General features: G+C 42.5%; 1 protein-coding gene and 2 long non-coding RNA genes across 4 annotated transcripts; 1 reads left to right on the top strand and 2 right to left on the bottom strand.

Annotated features, from left to right (window-relative positions):
• Positions 1-1,179: 1,179 nt before the first annotated feature.
• Positions 1,180-4,488, bottom strand: LOC111859095 (uncharacterized). Of its 2 annotated transcripts, XR_011992146.1 has the most exons (3): positions 4,308-4,485; positions 3,105-4,215; positions 1,180-2,596 (listed from the first exon to the last, which is right to left on the bottom strand). It is a non-coding gene; the product is annotated as an uncharacterized lncRNA (long non-coding RNA). The 2 variants fall into 2 exon arrangements; XR_011992145.1 differs by lacking the exon at positions 1,180-2,596 and having other exon boundaries at positions 2,920-4,215; positions 4,308-4,488.
• A 792-nt stretch (positions 4,489-5,280) lies between these two features.
• Positions 5,281-8,135, bottom strand: LOC111859127 (uncharacterized). Its single transcript, XR_002841740.2, has 3 exons — positions 7,876-8,135; positions 7,494-7,689; positions 5,281-7,229 (listed from the first exon to the last, which is right to left on the bottom strand). It is a non-coding gene; the product is annotated as an uncharacterized lncRNA (long non-coding RNA).
• On the top strand, positions 7,589-19,654 carry emc1 (ER membrane protein complex subunit 1). Its single transcript, XM_023841546.2, has 23 exons — positions 7,589-7,697; positions 8,391-8,552; positions 8,928-9,055; positions 9,216-9,281; positions 9,490-9,583; positions 9,679-9,807; positions 10,136-10,262; positions 10,335-10,490; positions 12,454-12,621; positions 12,782-12,853; positions 13,333-13,431; positions 13,521-13,617; positions 13,986-14,102; positions 14,881-15,080; positions 15,282-15,431; positions 15,736-15,897; positions 16,000-16,119; positions 16,218-16,355; positions 16,800-16,973; positions 17,288-17,498; positions 17,830-17,914; positions 18,007-18,136; positions 18,246-19,654. The coding sequence occupies exons 2-23, from the start codon at positions 8,461-8,463 to the stop codon at positions 18,423-18,425; spliced, it is 2,895 nt and encodes a 964-aa protein (XP_023697314.1). The 5' UTR covers positions 7,589-7,697; positions 8,391-8,460; the 3' UTR covers positions 18,426-19,654.
• The last annotated feature ends 892 nt before the right edge of the window (positions 19,655-20,546 follow it).

The raw sequence follows: 20,546 nt of genomic DNA, 5'->3' as shown, positions 1-20,546 counted from the left end.
TTACTCCCCAGTAAATTACAAATGGTTGTCTCTAGAGAATTAACAGAAAAAAATTACAGCTTAAAATACAGTTCTGTTTGAATGAAAATAAAGTCTTCCCGCAACAGATCACACTTGATATCAATTACACAACACTTTTAACAAGTTAAGGTATTGCCTTCTGTGTAAGTGTTGGTTACTTCATCCCATTGATCTTTAAACTAAAATACTGTTCAGCACAATTTAGACACAGTTTGGATTCTTGGGATAAGAACAAAGAAAGAGTTTCAGTGGTAAACTCAATCAAGGCCAATTTAATTCTAATAAGCAAATATAAAGACATTATGGTAAGAGTAGTTGATCAGTCATTGTTCACAACTCAGCTCACTCAGTGAATTCATGTCAAATTGTTAGCCAATTACACGCCCCTCGATCATTTCCAGGATAAATGGATGAAAGAAGGATGCTGAATGAATCATTCCTAAATGAATAATTCCTAAATGAATCATTCCTAAATTAACCAGTCCTAAATAGAATTTGTTTTACTATTTTCATGATTAAAGAGGATTCATTTGAAATATTTACAGATGTTTACTTTTATTAGACATTATTTATTTTCTATTTAAGCTTTATTTTAGTAAGACAAACCTCAATGGCAATAAATATAGCTGAGCTGGAGGCTGTTTATGTCACTTGACCACACCACATCAGAAGTGAGTGCCCACTCTTTTAGATTTACAGCTGCCTGCATTACTAGAAATACCCATGTGGGTTGGGAAAAGGTCCAGCAAAATGCTTTTAGCACATCCTTAAGCTGGTCCAGATGGAGTCGTCCCAGATGCTACACTCGCCCATTCGGTCTCGCAAACCAATGCTCCCAAGAGGTTGAAGTGAGCCTGTCTTTCAGAGCCACTGCATGGTGCACAGCAGTAGTGCACCAAGGTACGGGATGCTGGGCCCAGCAGAGAGACACCAGCATGCAGAGTGGGAAATAAACAGGATTATTCAAAGGAAGCCCCACATTCTCTCAGTGAGAACCCGAAGGTCGCACACATAATGGACCAGATTTTCATTTTTGGTCCTGGAGGAGAGAGATGCTCTTCAAATGACATAAACAGAACTAAGATGCTAGTCCAGGCAGGATTGCCTTGAAGCTTATATCTGGGGGAGCAGGACCCCAGGCAGGGGAGACTCCCCATGAGGTACCAGTGCACATGCAAACATAAATCAAACTATGGACAATTTAGAGATGTCAATAAACTGAACCTCATGTCTTTGCACAGCTGGAGGAAACTTCCATGACATGAGCAAAACAGGCAAACATCACACAGCCAGAGCTAGTGGCTTGAAACTATAGTACTACAGTGCTCAGATGGCATTTTAGGCGAGCATTTCAGGTAAACCGTGTTATTTTTGTAGTTAAAAATCTGTATGGGATTTTGTTTCCAGTGTCATTCCGTTTCAATTCAACGAATGGCTTTTGAATTACCATTTTTGATTTTGATATAATTTGGCATGTGAATTATACCTACCTTACAATGCTCAGAAATGTTTTCGTTGATTTCAAAAATCCCTTTGAGATATAGTGCCAATTCTTCAGTGCAAAAGGCAAAAAAATATATTTTTTTATGAGCTGTATTTCATTTTACTATTACAGCTACTTGGCTGAGCTAGAACGTATGTCTGAAAGCTCAAAAAAGAGAGAGAGAAAGAAATTCATGTTATAGTTAGATTTAACTTTTGCATAAGTCTAAGTTTCAAGGTCAAAGTTCATCTCACAAATTCCATTTTTATTACTTTGGTTAAAAAAAAAAGGACTTAGAATAACAACTCAATTTTTTATAATGCATATATGGGTACTGCTTGTTTATAAACACTGAGCTGTTACTTAGTCCCCTTAGGAGATACGCAAATTTTATGAAATTATATGTTTGAGGCTCAAAAAAATGCATGTGGGGCAACAGGTGCACGTTTTTCACTTAACTGTGAAGAAAGTGCCCTTCACTTGTCAAATAAAAAAGTGATATTGTTATTCACAACAAGGGACCACTGGAACAGAGGTGACAACTGTTAAATTCCCATATTGCCAGGCATAGATTGGCTCAAAATAATGACGTTTTGCAGAATACATACATGGCCCTGGGAGGTCTCAATCATGTGAGAATTAGGAAGAGCATTACAAATCCACAATTACAAATCCACAATCAGTGTTGACCTATTCTTCTGCACGTGGCATGACTCTGTTTTATACTTGAAGTCTGAGGTGTACAGGATGAACAAGACTGGGGGGAGCACAGTCCCCTGTGGTGAGCCAGGGCTACTGATCACAATTCACCCTCACCTCCGTCAGCTTATCATTCAATGTAAGGGGCTGGATAATGTTTTAGGTGCTAGAGTTTGAAGAACATGATCCTCACAGAACTGCTCCCCTTGTTCAGATGAGAGCAAGCCTGGTGAAGCAGATAGATGATGGCATTCTCCAAACCCACCTTCTCCCTATAAGAAAACTGCAGAGGTTTGAGTGCATGGAAGGCCTGGGGTCTGAGGAGATGAAGCAGAAGCCGTTCCAAGGTCTTCATTATGTACGATGTTTGATGGCCTGAAGTCATTCAGCACACTATTAGATTTGAAAACAAAGTGATATGAAGCAATTACTTTCAATCAGGAAAATGGGAGGCAGAAGACATTCAAGGATCTTCTTCAATATATGGAGAGGGCTGATGGGAGGGGAGAGGAGAGGGAGGAAAGGATGCTGTAGCACAAGAGGAGACAAACAATGCTGCACTAAAGCTGGCTGACAGGATGGTCACGGCAGGAAGGGTTAAGGACCCATAGACCTTCTTTGTGCCCCATGTACATAACTCATTTCATACCAAAATTTCTCTTTTTGGTTATAGCACTTTGTACGTGTAGACACACATTGAAAAAAAAGGTACAAAGTTCACTGTATATTTATATTTTAATAAATGTTTGCAACAACAACTTTCCCATTTTCACTCTCATTACTGAACTGTTACATAACAATTAGTGGCTGTACAAAATCGAAAAGGTGAGAGATAAAGCCATGGCAAGAGATGTTTTGAAATTTTGAAAGGGACTTCACCGAAAAATGTTCGGGTACATACCCATCTATGTGGGCTGTATCAATATACGTCAGTTGTTGAAATAATCACTTAATGCTGTGCGCACAACGGCTCCTTCCGCTTCCCTTGGATCTGTCGATATGTGAGCAGGAGGCTGCTTGTCCTGTTCCTGCAACTGAATATCTTCCAAAAGCTGATCCCCGTGCTCCTCACAAATGTTGTGCAGGACACAGCAGGACAGAGCAATTTTCTTGGTCAGCTCCAAATGGCAGTCATTTCTTTTCAGTAGACACCTCCACCTACCTTTCAGTTTTCCAAAGGTTGTCTCCACAACTGCCCTTGTACTGCTGAGGCTAGCGTTGAATCTCTGTTGTTGTGCGTTCAGTTTGCCTGTGTCAGTGAAGGGTTTCATCAACCAGGTCTGCAGGGGGTAAGCAGCGTCACCTATTAAGTAGTGACCCACTTGATGTCCAGAGATACTGACTTTATGGTGACTGAAGAACTGCCCATCGCTTACCACTTGCCACAGATAAGATTGCTGCAGCACACGTGCATCATGCACACTCCCAGGATAGCCAACACACACATCCCAGAACAGACCTTTTCCATCAACCACACCTTGCAATATTATAGAATGCCAGCCTTTCTGATTACAGTAATCTTGAGGGTATTCTTCTGGTGCTATAATTGGAATATGGCTGCTGTCTATTGCACCAACACATTGTGGTGTCCCTCTGCGATGAGCGAAGAAATCTGCCATCTCAACTAACTTTCTATCATTTGGTAATGCAATGTGCAGAGGGAGCAGCACTTTGATCACAGCGTTGCAAAAATCCTGCAAACAGTGACAAGCTGTAGCAATGCCAACACCGAACAGATGACTCACACTTCTGTATTCACTGTTGGTAGCCAGTTTCCACAGTGCGATGCCAACCCGTTTTTCAACTGGTATAGCCAAACGAAAGTTTGTATTTCTTTTTTGAAGGGAAGGGCGAAGACGACGGCAGATGTAATCAAATGACTCCCTCGACATACGAAAGTTTTGCAAAAACTGCTCCGAATCAAAGTCAGGCACTACAGTATCCCACCAAAGCTGTGCCCGTGGATGTGCCCACACAGCATGCGGCCGTCGTACCATCCTGTTTAACAGCGCCTAAAAATGAGAAGAGAAAATGGAAACTAGCTATATGCTATCGGGATCGGTAAAACGCTACAAAATGTTACAAAGGTGCATATCTTTCATACCATTCGTCGTGCCCGGAGTCTCCTTCTGCGTCTGCGTGTTATGTACAGAGCTGTCATGTAATGCCGCTGGGAGTGCAGACGTAATTTTAGTAAAATTACAAAAGCCTGCAAGTAAGCAATGCGCTCCGCCATCTTGCTGGTGTTCTCTTAACTCCGCCTATTCTGTCACGCCCACCACTGACGCGATAATTATGATTTCTGGTTGGCTCCTACTCCGAGCAGTCCCATAAGAGGGCGGGTCTGGAAAAAACAGGAACGCCCCCACGGTGACGTTAGCGTCAGGAAACAAAGTACTGGAGAACAATATATTTCGTATAGAGTGGTACATGTCCGTGTGTTATTTGTGCATGTGTTTTTCTGCATTCTTCCAAAAGGTACATTTACTAACTTTTACTTGTATTCTAAGTTAGTGTATGCTGTATTTTGTGAGTTAACTTGAGTCCTTCTGTACATCTGGAATTGCTGTAATAATGGTAATATTTGTGGAATGGATTTTTTAATTCATAAATACAGTAGCTTGTTTATAAATCTACTGCCTTGTTGATATAAGAATTATATTTCCATTTTGTCATTTGAGATTTTATGAGGTACACGTGCAACTTAGGCTGCAAACATGATGAACACCTTAATTTGTCCTATTGTGATCTCATAGTGTCGAGACAAAAGCACCTGTTTGAAATCATATGATACCCACAAAAATCAGCCACACGAGCCAACATCCATCTAGAGAATTCTTCTCCAGCACAGCCACTGTCAGAAACTTAGCATCTGTGCAGCGTTCACGTCCATTACAGCCATAAGCAAGCCTGAATTAAAAAAGACAAACTTAAAGTAGCATAGTAGAAGACGATTATTATTATTAGCTCACAAATGTTAAAGAAGACACAACTGCGGCACATTTTTTGTGATGGGTGCTACAAATGTGATGCAGTATTTGCACCTGTTCTTGTCAAATTCAGCATATCAAGACAGCAACATTTAATGTATAGTTTTATTAAATGACCTTTTTACACCATCATTCATACATGACACCTGGAAAAAATGTGTTGTGTTGAGATGACCTTTATGTGTAGATGATATTTCATTTTAAAAATCATAACTTTAACTGTGCAGTAAAATTATTAAATTCCAAGGTATTCCTTGTGTTGTGGTTCCTTTTTCGATGTGAAGGAATTAAACACGCTGACAGGAATAATGTCATTTTTATTCAAATAGTATAAAAATAAACTGCAAATACATGCTCTCTAGATAAACTGGAGTCAGCAAAGGATTTTCAACATCTGCATAGAACACAATTGAATTATTTTACAAAGAAACAAATACATTCAAAAATATGTCATCTTGCATGCAGGATGTTATTTGTTTTATGGCACAAGTATATAAATTAAATAAATGCACAACTGGGGACCATCATCGCACGGCCGTGGCACCACCATGTAATATTAATGCCTCTTGCACCATCTGGTGGAAAATGTTTTAGCACATTCAACACTTCAACTAAAAAGGTGTTTTTTTTGCAGTGTAATAACTGCAAAAAAAAAAAATATCAGATTAAGAAACAATGCATTAATAAATGACTTATAAAGGCTGAGCTTTAACATATATCAGTCCCGCAGGTATAAATACTATAATGATCTTCCATTGGATTAACTGAGTCACAGAAAAGGTTTGTAATTTTAAAAATGAGACACGTCCCTCTTAATTACATGAATCACACCTGAATTATACCATTATGGCCCTTTCATGTCAAAGGTTAGTGGAATTTGAACTGTGAGTTATGGCAACTATTTTGTGATTTTAAAGGAATAAATTTGGTATATATTGGAATATATTCATATATGAATATATTGGGTGGTTGATTATATTAAAACACAATTCTGAACAAAGCAATAAAGAATAACAAACCCTTCATACATTTATTTAATAAAAATTTGGTTTGTTTGGTCGGTCACATTAAAACAGCGAAGTAAATTTCACAGCTGAATTAAACTTCACACAGCATGTTATTCAGATTTTACTTATTTGCTAACAACTTCATTGCAGTTCTCTTAGGTTGGTTACGTTTAAGAATGAAAATAGCTGACAGTACTCAGTAGGAAATAGTGTATAAATGCAGCAGTGTACTCCAGGGGACCCTAATCTCAGTCAAAGGCTAAGGTATAGAAAGATTATAGTTCTGCTTAAGCACTTTGGTGTTCAACTCAACCAATTACTTTCTCAATTGAACTAATTTAGTCATTTATTTCAATATAGATGCCATTCAGGATTTAAAAAGCCAGAATCGCTATGTGTCACAGCACAGTTGTGCAATATGAACGATTTTAAGTAAACAAGTGGCTCTGAATGTTCGGCGTTGCTAAAAATACAATGCAGAGAACACTCAAATGCATAAATATTCTGTTGCTAAAGGCACTAAAAATGCTAAAACAACCATCCAGCATGGGAATATCATTGCACTCTCTCCTCTCAGTCCAACAAGAAAGCATTTCAAATACACAATAATACAAAACTTCTAAGCTTGTTGACTGGAAATATTAACCAATAAGTAATTTATACATCACCTCTTTTATGAAATTTGTCCTTGTCATATCAATAAAGTCCTTCATCATTAAGACTTTTAACCAGAGATATTAAACGAGACACTTTCAATTGCAGTCTGGTTGACTTCTGCTTCTCATATTTCAATTTCTTTTTGACGATCTCCAACTGCTCGTTCAAAACATCCACTTTTTGTTTAAGTTGCCTTGGTGACTCTAAAACTGCGTAATTGTGATCATAAACCTTTGGAGTACTTAATGGAGTGGCTTCCGGTGTCGCCTCCAAACTAACAGCCGCTGAAGTGGTCGCTGGAGGACTAACGCTGGGCGTTACCTCTGCTGATGCGCTCGCTAATCCTTTGGGATTCTTTCGAACCAATGATTTCTTTAACAAAAATATACAAATAATATATCCTGTGCGCAAAATCTGAGCATTAGGTCAAAAAAATAAAACTAACTAATAATAATAATAATAATAATACAGAAAACCTAATTCAGCAAGAAATTATATCAATACTAAATTGACAAATTGTTCAGATTCTGCATATTTTCATGGGTGTTTTAAAATTATGAACAGTAACATTTTTTTATGTTTTATAATAATATATTTTAACCAAAAAACGATATCGGTTATAATTAGGTCAATTACCTTTTTCGCTTGAATTGATGGATGGAAGATTGTCGGCACAGCGGAGCATCTCAGCCGCACAGTCGAGCCGCTCCTGTCAAAACACTCCTCTTCGAAGTGACTGGAGCACAGCACCGATCTCTCCGATGGCTTCCACCTGCGCCTCCTCATATTAATAACCCACTGTCGTACTTTATGGGGATCATTTGCTGGAAATCTTTTGTGGTAAAGAGTAATACAAGCGTATATGTTATATATAGAAAATATTACCTAACATTTCTGCCCGTGGCAGTTCGCAAGCTAATGCATTACGAATATAATTTTCCTAGTGGCTAAATTTGCTAAGTACCTTTAGAAAAGTGAAGATCAACACGTACATTATTAGGAATCTATCAAACCTTACCTGTGAAATGTAAGGCCTTTACTCTTAGCGTCTTCAGATCGGTTAGTACAACGATGTGCTGCACAGGAAGGCATTTTAAAATGCGTGACTGAGCTATGTTCAGATTACATTTTAGGTGTTATAAAAATTAACGCGGAAAGTCTGCAAATTTATTTGTTTTCAAAAGTTACAAACTTTCATCATTAAAACAGACATTATTTGAATGCAAGAGAAAGACTTTTTGGGTGCAGTAAATGTCATTTCCGTTTGCTTGTGTTGAGACCATTCGAGTGCATTATGGGATTTCTACTGGTTGGTGGTCCTCAGATAGCGTAGGCTGACTGTGCACTGCCTGAGACAAGCTTTTTCGTCTTGCCTCTATCAAATTTCGTATACTGTTTTATTATGTGTTTAAATAGTAAAACTGTATATATATTTAGTATCTATGATTATATAAATAAACACCGGAATTTCTTTTTCACTTAATTCAACCGCTTGAGGCAGGCCACTGCTAAGAGTTCCTTTTTTCTTGCAAGTCGGACGTACGTCCAGAAGGGGATTTGTGAGGATCTGGGGACATACGAGGAGTAGACTGTGTGTTGCACTATGGCTATTTTTATATCTTGGTTTGTATATTTCTTTCTGCTTTTTCGTTTTTCGTTTGCTGTTTTTGAAGATCAAGTCGGGAAATTTGACTGGTGAGTGTCTAATCAAGTGAAACGCTGGGCACTTATGTCTTTGATGGTGTTAATGCAGAATCCTTCCGACTGTCAAACATGCCGGCGTTTTAGCACCAGATGGTGACATTCATTCTGAATGCCCATGTTTAGCTTCTAGTTGGATACATGTAAGGTTTTCCGTCGTTTATGGGTTTAATATTTTATGAACTATCGCCTATTTTGGCGATATGTTTTGGCCTAAAACAGAAAAAAAGTCTGACTCGGTTGTTAGAGGGTCCATGGGCACTTTCTGTGTGATTGACCTGCTCATTGTAATTGAACCGTGTGAAGTAATTACATAATATCGATTTTTTGCTATTAATTTTTGCGAATTTGTATGCTTCTTATACACAGGAGACAGCAATATATTGGCAAAGTCCGCTTTGCTTATTTTGATACCCAGTCACAAGCATCTAAAAAACTGCTCCTGGCTACAGAGCAAAACGTTGTGGCTTCACTCAATTCCAGAACCGGGGACCTTTGTAAGTCAACTATTAATTTGTTTTAAAATAACTGCTCATACTGTGCATTTACACAGGCCTCACAGCAGTTTGATAGATTTGTAAATGGACCATTTTTATATGTGTTTCGTTGCATGCAACCCTAGTGCAATTTAATAGTATTATGATATTTTTATCTTAGTTTGGAGACAGGTAGACAAGACAGGGCCAGAAGGGCATATAGACACCCTGCTGTTCCATGGACAAGGTGAGTTGAGTTGTCAGTAGAACGTGACATTTGGATAGTGGTTTTTGCTATGTGCTCATATCGGTGTGTTTTCCGCTCGTGAGATATCATCATGGAATGATCAGCATATTGAAGCCGTCATGGAGGCTGTGCCACCACAGTCTCATTCAGACTCTTTGCAGTGTTTTGATAATGCCCCCCCCCCCCCATCCCCGTTCCCGTTCCCTAGATGCTGTGGTGATTGCTGGGAACGGCCGCCTCCTGCGGTCCTGGGAGTCTAATATTGGGGGTCTGAACTGGGAGATGGTGCTGGACACTGGCAGGTGGCTCACCGAACCCCCGAGATCAGTGACTGAGATCTCTACATGCTGCAGCCCTGCTAAGGGGCTGCCGTTTGACGTGCCTTCCTCTCTTTCAGTTTCCAGTCGGCTGCTTTGATAGGAGTACAGGACATGGTGAAGTATGTGGCTGTGCTAAAGAAGGCCGCACTCTCCCTCCACTATCTCTCCAGTGGGCACCAGAAATGGGTGGAAAACCTGCCAGACAGGTTAGGGGAAAACAGCTGTAGCATCCTTAGTTTCTGCCTCAGTTTGTCTAATCTGTTACTTTAAAGTGGCTTTTGAAACTTTATTCTTAAACTCGGTACTTTCCCAATCTGGTCTTTAGGGACCCACAGTCAGTCCATGTTTTTTCTCCCTCTGAGCTCCCTGCCAGACAGTCCACATTTTTGCTCCTGGAGCAGGGAGGGAGCAAAAACCTGGACTGTATGTGGGTCCCCCAGGACCGGATTGGGAAACACTGCTTTAACTATGTCTTATTTCAATTTTGAAAGTTGACTTGTTTAACCCCTTACGTGGTTGTCATGTGTTCTGCAGTGACACGGTTCAGTACCAGTCTGTGTACTCGGGGGGCGGCACAGAGGTCTTGGTACTGGGTGTCGTGCCACACTCCCATCTGACCATCATTGCATTCAACATTGAAGATGGGGAGATTATGGATCAGGTATCAGCTGAATCCCCTCACTGGCGTACCATTAGGAGTTTGTACACTCTCTTGACCACATTCCTTCCTCAGGTGTCAGTCGATGCTCCTTGGCTGTCCAGTCTGCAGCCTAGCTGCGCCGTTGTTGGCCCAGGCTCTCTGATCTGCGTCGATGCCGTTACGGCTTCCCTCTACGTGTTGTCCTTGAGCAAAGAGGACCGAGCCGCCGTGCAGCAGATTACTCTACAGGTACAAAATGCTATATCTGGTCACCATGTGCTTGAATGTGGTTTTATTTTAATTAGTCCGAAGCAAGCTTGCTGTGTCTACATTGACCTGTTTAGCAAACCAAAGTAAGGTGCAAGCAGGGCAGATATAACATTGCAAGAGTACAGCTGTCAAGGAGCCAGCTTAAGTTTAAATACATTTAGGGTGAGCTTCCAAGGAGGGACCAGAAACAAATGCTAAAGTTAGCATTAGGGCTGGAGCTGTACCCTAGCTTAACCCTAACCCTAACCCTAAACCTAACCCTACCTCACAAAACCCCAAGAGGAACCCAGCAGAAGGACCCTTCACTTCAAAACATTATAAAGATTGGATTTCTGCAAAGCAAGTGTAAAAATACAAGAGCTGCGTTAGCTAGTTGTGTCACGATTCATTTGAATTTTATTGATTCTGATTCTTACTGATTCCCAGTTTCGATTACAATGTGCAAAAAAAAAAAAAAAAAACGAGGTCAAACATTTCAATATCGAACATAACTTTATTCTGTGTCTGCAAAACACACAGGGCCACCTGAATAAACAAACATCATTAGGCTATATAAAAACAGGGTTAAAAACACTGTATGTGGAACTACAGTGCATTCACACTTAGCTGCAACATGTTAAGTAAAAATCAGTAGACTATATAAATCAATCAGGACTCTGTTAAAGAGCTGTATGTGTGCAAAACTGTCGAATTGAAGTGCATTTGATGTACAACACTTGTTGGCTGCAACCAAAAAAAATTGAGGGCTCCTTTAAGCCCTGTCTGTATGTTTGCAAACATTAATATAAGTCTAGAGTTAGCGCCAGTGCTAAGTTTTATCAAGACATATCGGTTATTCAGTTTTTTTTATACTGAACAACTAATTTTTCCTCATAGAGGACAACTCATGGGTTAATTTTACATTTGGACTTATTCTGTTATTAAAAGGTTTCATTTTACATGTCCATCATCCATTAAATGAACATTCTTACCTATGCACTTTAACTTTGCGTTCATGTCATGACTTTTACCGACAAGCTTCGCTAAAGGTAGAAGTGGGTTTTATCATAAACAAGGATGCGTCAATGTGCCCATCATTAAATATATGATCTGTACAAAGTACAAAACACCTTTAGTAAGTCACGTATTTTACTTTACCCATATATACATACTATTTTTTTAATAATCTGCAGGGAACATGCAATTAATGACATGCACAGCATTACCTTGCAAATATGTCATAAAAGTCTGATGTTGAATGAGCTTCATGTCTGCTTTAACACTGACCCGAGATGTGGCTGATATCAGCGGAACGCTGCTCTCAGGATTTAAACTTGTTTTTGTGATGATTTAGGAAGAAAAATGGCTAGTTGTTCACAGTGCAGTTTACGGTACAGTGGCTTGTGTTGTCCAACCCGTTTCCGGTTCTGTTGGCCCACCGGGAATTTTCCCAAACCTCCGGATCTGCCACGCTGGCTGTTGACGACTTTTGCAAAACGATGACCGATCGTGCCAGCAGTTCTGCATATTCGTGTCACAGCTGCTGCTTTTGTTTCTTGAGTGTCAATCTAAAATATTTGCTCGTGTTCTGCACCCTGCAGTAAGACAAAGCAGGAAATTCCCGCGATATAATAACAGACTGCAGGCATATATAACACCGCGGTTCCCACAGTCCCACGCTATGTGTTATAAAATGTCGGGTCTATTTGAAAATGTGCACATAGGAATCGATAAGCGGAATTGAAATTTTCATTTTGTAACACGTATTTGACTCCAGCATTCTGTCCTTAACCCTGTTATCTAGACACAGTTCCCAAAGTTACCAGAGCTGCTGATAATGGAGCAGGTCATTGGGCGAATGGGTTTACTTGAGGAAAAGATTGTTTCTTGCTTACTTGTGCTCTCTGAGTCAAGGAGTTATTTACATGTAATATTAATGTAGCTTTGGCTCTGTTCTCTACAGTCCCTGGATCTGGAGGTGGCTGCTGGATTCCAGCCGACCGTGGTGTCCACACAGCCTAACCCTGCCCGCCCCGCGTCACCCCAGTGTCTTCTGCAGCTGGACCTGGATCACTATGTCCTGCTGCAGCTGACCGCCGGCCTGATCAGCCCGCTGAGGGACTTCAAGCCGGTATCCATGATTCTCCTTGCGCCATAGATTGTATTCTCATGCTTAAACTGATGGCGATGAATTTGCACGTGAGACTGTTGCTGAGCGCTGGACCTCACTGACTTCTTTGACCGTTGATTAGACTTGCCTCGCTAAGCGGAAACTCTGCCCAATGTCTCAGGCATTCCTAGTCTCCTTCGCAACGTCTGGGGAGAAGACCGTGGCAGCTGTCCTAGCACCCAAGAACGAGACGGTGAGCGACTGTACATGTTGGGCTTCATGTCATCGTTTCATGTCATTGTGGCAAACTGCAGTTCAGCCTTTTGCCTGTGAGGGGCGCCAGCAGTGGGCGTAGACTTGGCAGCACCTAGTGATACTTCAAGAACATACAACTTTGCACGTTTTAGCTAAATAAAATCACTGGACTAGTCTGATATGAGTATGGGGAGTTCCCAAAACGAGATGGCCCTCACGTCTAACCAGTTTCTGGCATTGCCTCAGCACAACATAGAGACAAGGAATATTATGGGCTATGTTGTATTTTCCTTGTTAATGTAGCATTCCGCGTCTTTCAGGAGCTCCTTATGTACATTTATATCAGAGTTTAAAAATTTGTCTACCGCCGTACAGTTGCTATGACTGGCACAGCAGTAAGAATCGTCCTGTAGTCACCCCGCGAGTTTGGCAGCCGTGTCCGACTGTTTGTAACGTTACGTCCGTGTGTGTGAGCAGTCGTGCAGCGTCAGCCTGTTCTCAGCTGACTCTGGAAGGAGGCTTTTGGACACCACAGTGATTGTGCACCTGGACCCCAATGGGGGAATGCCGGAGAAGGTGAGCGGTGGGGCACTGATGCCGGGGTGGGGGTGTGGGTTGGGGGTGGGGCTGTGCGCCTGTAACGCGGCTCTGTCTGCGCCCCCCAGCTGTACGTGCAGGCCTTCCTCAAGAAGGACGACTCCGTGGGCTACAGGGTGCTGGTGCAGACCGAGGACCACACACTGACCTTCCTGCAGCAGCCAGGTAAGCGGTGGTCTTCACCGGCCTGTCGACGCACCTCCCACACTGTGCTCTCAGTCGGGGGTGACAGACAGCGACACACTGGCTCTTAGTGGGATGCCCAGGGACATTCAGTACTTCAGCATAGTACAGAATTTTAAACACTTTATATTCAACTTCAAAACTATTGTTTACATCTTCTGTGTTTGTTCGTTTACATGCCATGAAGATGTTTTGGATGTACCTTTTGGTATACATTGCTGTGTGTAATGCCACCAACCAAATAAAAATGCATTTATGTTTAAATGGTTCTATTTACTGCAGATGGTGGGGTGTGTATTGTTTGTGTAGATCAGTGTGCATGCCGGTGATGGCCTCCTTCCCATCCTTAGGCCGTGTGGTGTGGTCCAGGGAGGAGGCGTTGGCAGATGTCGTCACCATGGAGATGGTGGACCTGCCGCTCACTGGGACGCAGGCGGAGCTGGAGGGCGAGTTTGGAAAGAAAGCTGGTAATGTGGATGGGTGGGGGGGGTGGTGGTTTGTTTTGGTGGAGTCGTCCTCTGGGTCCCCATGGTGTAAGAGCGTGTGGTTTGCGGCTTTTCCCTTCCTAATTCCCGCATCCTTCACTCTGCATTGATCCGCTGCGTTTGCACTCAGCCTCATCCCTTTTTTTGCTTTCCCTTAATGCTGTGCTTGGATCCAGCCATTCAAGGTAATGTGAAGAGCGTCCTTCTAGATTTACACACAGTATATATAAATGGCAGTATGCTTACACATTATCCTCTTTTCTGATTATGCCGGCTGCTGTTTTTGGGTGACTAAAAGCAGTAGAAATACCAATAGGTTTAGGCATGGAACTTGCCATTAAAACAATTTTTATACCTCTTTAAACTGCATTTTAAAAATGCATCAGAACTCCAAGCAAATAATTTTTGTCAGTCCGTGTATACAGTGGGTAAAATGAATTAGTCCCTGTGCCCCACTTCACAATGCAAAAGGCACCACTTTTCTGCTCTTGTAAGTGTTTATTATTATTTTAAATATAAAAGCTGTTTTTCTTTAGTTTCAGAGTAGCTCAAATGTACAGCCATCCCACTAAAGCATATTACTTTATTTCATCTTTGCTCACTATATTGTTTCAAACCTGTAGCCCTACTTCTGCTTTCCATTGCTTGTACTTTGAGGGTCTGTCCTGGGATCCGAGGCAGCGGTCTGGCTTATGAGTCCGTGTCTTTAACATGTGTTTGTGTGTGTGTGTGTGTGTGTGTGTGTGTGTGTGGTCCCCAGACGGCCTCCTTCACATGGTCCTCAAGCGGCTCTCCTCCCAGCTCATCCTGCTGCAGGCCTGGCTCGGCCACCTCTGGAAGCTCTTCTACGACGCCCGCAAGCCGCGCAGCCAGGTGAAGAATGAGGTGACCATCGAGACTTTGGCGCGTGACGAGTTCAACCTGCAGAAGATGATGGTGATGGTGACTGCCTCTGGGAAGGTAAGGCGACCCAGAATCCCTGCGCAGGACTCCACACCCCTGACTGGGATCAATGTACCTGATCCATTTCCACCCTGTTAGGTAAATCTGCGGCGTGATATAGCTGTTAACCTGCTAGGTATCCCTGACATTGTGTGTTTGAGATCCATTTTCAGCCTATCGGCTGCTTATTAAGGGGGGGGGGGTCGTCTCTTGTCTCAGCTCTTCGGCATTGACAGCAAATCAGGAACGGTGCTGTGGAAACACTACCTGCGCAACGTCCAGGCCAACGCCGCCTTCAAGCTGATGGTGCAGAGGACCACCGCTCACTTCCCTCATCCCCCACAATGCACCCTGCTCATCAAGGACAAGGTAACCTGCATTAAATATCCTTCCACCATGCAGGGCGCAGGTGGTCTGAGGATCTATACTTGTTTGAGTTGATAATCTGTGGAGGTGTCTGTCACGTCATGTAACTCTAAGTTTGTCTTTAGTAACTTGGGGATTTTCAAGGTTAGTGTAGATGTGTGTTCACGTCTTTGGAAGAAATCAGCTGCTAATTTCTTTACGTGGGATGGCTTGCGGCTATGATTCTGTGCGCTTGGCAGTTAGTGTTACTAATGGCTTAAAGACTGAGATCCTTCTATAAGCCTGCCCTTTGGCCCGCTGTCTGCAGGAAACTGGTCTGACAAGCCTCCACGTGTTCAACCCCATCTTTGGGAAGAAAAGCCACATCTCCCCGCCGGTCCTGCCACGCCCGGTCCTCCAGACGCTGCTGCTGCCCCTCATCGACCAGGACTACTCCAAGGTCCTCCTGCTGATCGACAGCGAGTACAAGGTGGGCGCTCTGGAGCCCGGCCGGGTCTCGGGTCTGTCGTATGATCATGATTTCGGAAGGAGATTCCAGAAATGAAAGTAAACGAGTAATTGGCGTTTCTAGGTGACGGCGTTCCCCTCCACGAAGAACGTCCTGCAGCAGCTCCAGGAGACGGCCTCCTCCATCTTCTTCTTCCTCGTCGATTCCAGCCAGGGCCGGCTCTCTGGCTTTCGCCTCAGAAAGGCAAGCGGGGGCTTCCCGGTCGGTCTGTGCGTGCCGTGGTTTGATCGGGACCGCTGCCCTGTGCAGGAGACTGAGCTTGTGTGCGTGTCACGTCCCAGGACCTTTCCACGGAGCTGATCTGGGAGGTGGTGATCGCACCCGAGATGCAGCGGATCGTGGCGGTGAAGGGAAAGCGAGCCAACGAGCACGTGCATTCTCAGGGCCGTGTCATGGGCGACCGCAGTGTGCTCTACAAGGTGCGTTACCGGGGAAATGCTACCCAGGATACTGGTTAACTTACTGCAGAAAGAGGAAATGATATTGAGTTCAGCACAGAAATACCATTTTGACAGCTGATTACTGGGTAAATTAGTTGCCTTACACTGTCAGGAAAAAAGGACCAATTTGTACCTTTTGAGGGTACAATTACAAGTCCATTGGGCTGTATCCTGAAGGGTCTGACAGTTGTACCCTAGCTACAGGTAAATGCACCTTTTAAGGTAGAGAAATGGATTCTGAGGAATATTTTGTACTATTGTGGGTACATTATTGTTTGTACCTTGGAGAACAAATCTGTACCAGGCCTGTACCGTTTTTTTTTTCTGACAGTGTACCGGTAGTCTCACGAGATTGTACAGCTCGATATGGTACAAGTAATAGTCTCTGGGAATTTGAGGTTGTTCTCCCCGCCCCCCCCACAGTACCTGAACCCCAACCTGCTGGCGGTGGTGACTGAGAGCACGGACACACACCAGGAGCGCAGCTTCGTGGGCGTCTTCCTCATCGACGGGGTGACAGGCCGCATCATCCACGAGGCCGTGCAGCGCAAGGCTCGCGGGCCCATCCACCTGATCCACTCGGAGAACTGGGTGGTGGTAAGAACACTCCCTTATGGCTACCCCATGCCTGATATTTAAATATAGCTGCAATACTGTACATCCTAAGACTGGGAGCGTTGAATAATTAAACCAAATGTAAATAAAGGAAATAAACCCAGAAACACCTCTATTTTATAATCTCTGTTAAGTAGCCCCAAAGTAAAGGTGTGTTCTAAGGTAACATAAATCCCACGTTGCTGAGAATTTGGTTATATGAGTAAACATGTTAATGAATTACTTGAATAGTCATATGACTATGAGTTCCTGGAATTAGGATGACGCTTTACAGTTTTTCCCTGCGGTTTCTTTAGTACGTGTACTGGAACGCCAAGTCCCGGCGGAATGAGTTCTCCGTGCTGGAGCTGTTCGAGGGGATGGAGTTGTATAATAGTACAGTGTTCAGCTCCCTGGACCGACCACACCTGCCCCAGGTGCTGCAGCAGTCCTACATCTTCCCCTCGTCCATCAGAACCATGGAGGCCACGCTGACCGAGAAGGGCATCACCAGCCGACACCTCCTCGGTCAGTCCCCTGGGGCAGGCATGCGGCAAGGAGATGAGCAGGGAGGTGTAGCCACAGAAGTGTGGTTTTGGAGAAGTAGCTGATGATGTCACCTGACATCCTTAGTCCATGCCTAAGGATTAGGCACCCAAGTCAGCAGGAATCGGTTGTTTATTGGGGGCTGGAGGTCCTTGTTATGAATACTGAACTTGGAATTTGATATCCTTTCATTTGATTATAATATAATTTGTATATTGGCATGCCAATAAAAATGCTTTACTTTATTGTGAGGTAATAGCAGAAAAGTTTGAGGTATGCTAGGCATGTAAATGATTTATGTGTGTGTGTGTAGTGGGTCTGCCGTCAGGAGCCGTTCTCTCGCTGCCAAAGATGTTCCTGGATCCTCGCAGGCCAGAGATAGTGTCAGAGCAGAGCCGGTGAGTCCTCTCCTGCTCCAATGGCATTAGAGGGAATCCTGAGGTCTGAGGGCCAATCAAGTTATTTATTTTTTTTTTACCTACAATTTTAGGGAGGAGAACCTTATTCCTTATGCACCTGAGATGCCAATACGCACAGAGTGGTATATCAACTACAATCAGACCGTGTCAAGAGTGCGAGGAATCTACACTGCCCCCTCTGGCCTGGAGTCTACCTGTCTGGTATGGGTCAACAAATATGAATACAATTTTTCAGGCAGGGGATTAAAGTAAAATTGAAGAGTGTGCAGCTTTAGGTTTTAGACTAACTCCAAGGGCTTTGTGCTTGTAGGTGGTTGCATATGGTCTGGACATCTACCAGACGAGGGTTTATCCCTCTAAGCAGTTTGACGTGTTGAAGGACGACTACGACTATGTGCTGATCAGCAGCGTGCTCTTCGGCCTCTTCTTCGCCACCATGATCTCCAAGCGCCTAGCACAAGTGAAGCTGCTGAACCGCGCGTGGCGATAAGGGTCCCCGCCTGGCCCCAGAGCGATGGCCCCGCGGAGTGCCAGCGTCCCTGCCCGGACGGCAGCCCTGTTTGCGCGAGGATAGTGGATCCCCAGCTCATCCTGTTAGGTCATCAGATGTGTCCCGATTACGTTTGCAAACAGTGTTTATCTGGGATTTTTGGAAGAACAACAGTACGATATCAAAGGCTGTGATACTATGTCGTTTTCACTGTTATGAGGACAAATGAAGAAAATTCTAGCAAATGATTCATTTTCATTCCCCCAAACACTTGTCCTTTTTTTTTTTGACAAATTTTTATCTTCATTGTTTGCATTTCACACCAGTAGAAAGAAGAGGAAAAAGATTATATGTGATTAGAATGATTATGTGGAGCCAGTGTTTACCGGTTAAAAGATTTATGCTGTAAATTCCACTCAAGATTTTGAAATTTGGTCTTTTTTTACTACTTTCCTTTTTATTTGCTCAAAACATGTTTTGATTACCATCCTTGTGTCTAAGTATGAGGATTTTTTTTTGGGGGGGGGGGGGGGCAGTAAAAACTTAACACCTCATCAATTCACAATGACACTTAACTACATTTGTCTATTTTAGAAATTACTGGTTTGGTTGTACTGTATTGTTTTGTTGGAAAGGATGGACTTTTAAAAGTTGCACGAATTAAGCTGCAATTTCATTTGTTTAAGTCTATAAAGCACTGGATGCAGAGTAATTTTTCTGTTCTATTTAAAAAAAAAAGAAAAAGAAAAACGTTTGTATCGGAAATATTTATTATGCAAAATATCGTTTGACTTTTGAATTTGAAAAAAATGAAATACTTCGAAAGCAGGGCTGTACCCTCTATCCCTTCACCCCGTTTTGTTCTTAAACCTTATGTGCAAAATTTAATTCAGTTTCCTTTACTAGTTTTGTTTCGTGTTGCAGCTGAAGATGTTGCTGCTGCCTCTCTGCATGCGTTCTGTCAAACTGGCATGAATTTTGGGGCGTTCATAGAATGCAAAATTACATGTTCATTAAGAAATCTGAAAGAAGGAAACGGTTCCTGTCACATGGAGGTGGGTTCAGCATGCAAGAAGTTTTCATTAATTTCAGAAAACTCACCCTGTTTTTTTTTTTTTTTTCTTTTCCATTTCTAGCAAAATATAAATTAAGCACAGAACAACAGGTGCCCAGATACGTATGGCTGTTTTTCTTTTTAGAATAAGACTAATAAACTTATTCCATCCAAACTTAGTGTTTCATTTTTGGTAAACATTCTGCATAGTAGAATTTTACACAAGCGCGTTCCCCAGTTACCATAACCACTTATCCTGGAGCTTGGAGGTTATTGAAATTGCAAGAAAGCACAAGACACTGGACACCCTGAAAAGTGAGCTAGCCCACGTACTAATATATTATCTTTCATTATGTATTTTGCATACAGAGCTCAGCTGCACTTCGAATCAACATTGAAACTCATATGGCAGTGATACTCCTGGAAGAAGGAAAATTTCTGAATTTAAAGCAATTAAATGTAAATGGAAGTTCTGAATTCCTAGTGTTTTGCTGCTAGTATTACTCAAGCACATTAGACAAAATACTTCAGACAGCTGAGTAATTTGAGAGTCAACAAACTTGTAATCAGGACCTACCCACCCATCTTTGAAAGCATCCTAGCCTCATCCGTTATAGCCTGGTATGATAGCACAAACAACAAGACTTGAGCTCATTATTTGAAAAGTGTCAAACTGACCTTCCCTCTCTTAACTGTCCAGATCCAATGCATAACTAAATATTGCAACAAGATAATCTTCGATCCCTCATACCCTGTGCATGACGCCCAAACAGATGATTCAGATGCCTGCCAAAAAACACCTCCCCGTTCACTAACAGCTTTTTCACAATTACTTATATAGACACTGAATAATTAAGATGTTACTGAGTGTTTTACAAGATGTAATATCAAAATGGAATATCAATCAATACTTTTTTAGCATTGCTAAATTACCCATATTGTGTGAGTTTGTATAGTGTGTGAGTTTGTGCATCATGTGCCCTGCAATGGACTGGCATTCCATGCTGAATGTACCCCATCCATTTGCCTTTTGTTGCCTAGAAGGGGCTCCAGGCCCCTTCCTGTAA

Source organism: Paramormyrops kingsleyae, chromosome 6 (genome assembly GCF_048594095.1).
Source record: "Paramormyrops kingsleyae isolate MSU_618 chromosome 6, PKINGS_0.4, whole genome shotgun sequence".
Lineage (NCBI taxonomy): Eukaryota > Metazoa > Chordata > Actinopteri > Osteoglossiformes > Mormyridae > Paramormyrops > Paramormyrops kingsleyae.
Note: the sequence above shows the minus strand (reverse complement) of the source record. Positions and strands in the feature narration are given on the sequence as shown.

Bases quoted from the DNA above. Each gene is read 5' to 3' on its own strand.
- emc1 (XM_023841546.2), top strand. From the start codon at position 8,461: ATGGCTATTTTTATATCTTGGTTTGTATATTTCTTTCTGCTTTTTCGT. The intron at 16,120-16,217 runs GCAAGCGGGGGC...GTCACGTCCCAG, and splicing joins CTGGCTTTCGCCTCAGAAAG to GACCTTTCCACGGAGCTGAT. The intron at 16,356-16,799 runs GTGCGTTACCGG...CCCCCCCCACAG, and splicing joins ACCGCAGTGTGCTCTACAAG to TACCTGAACCCCAACCTGCT.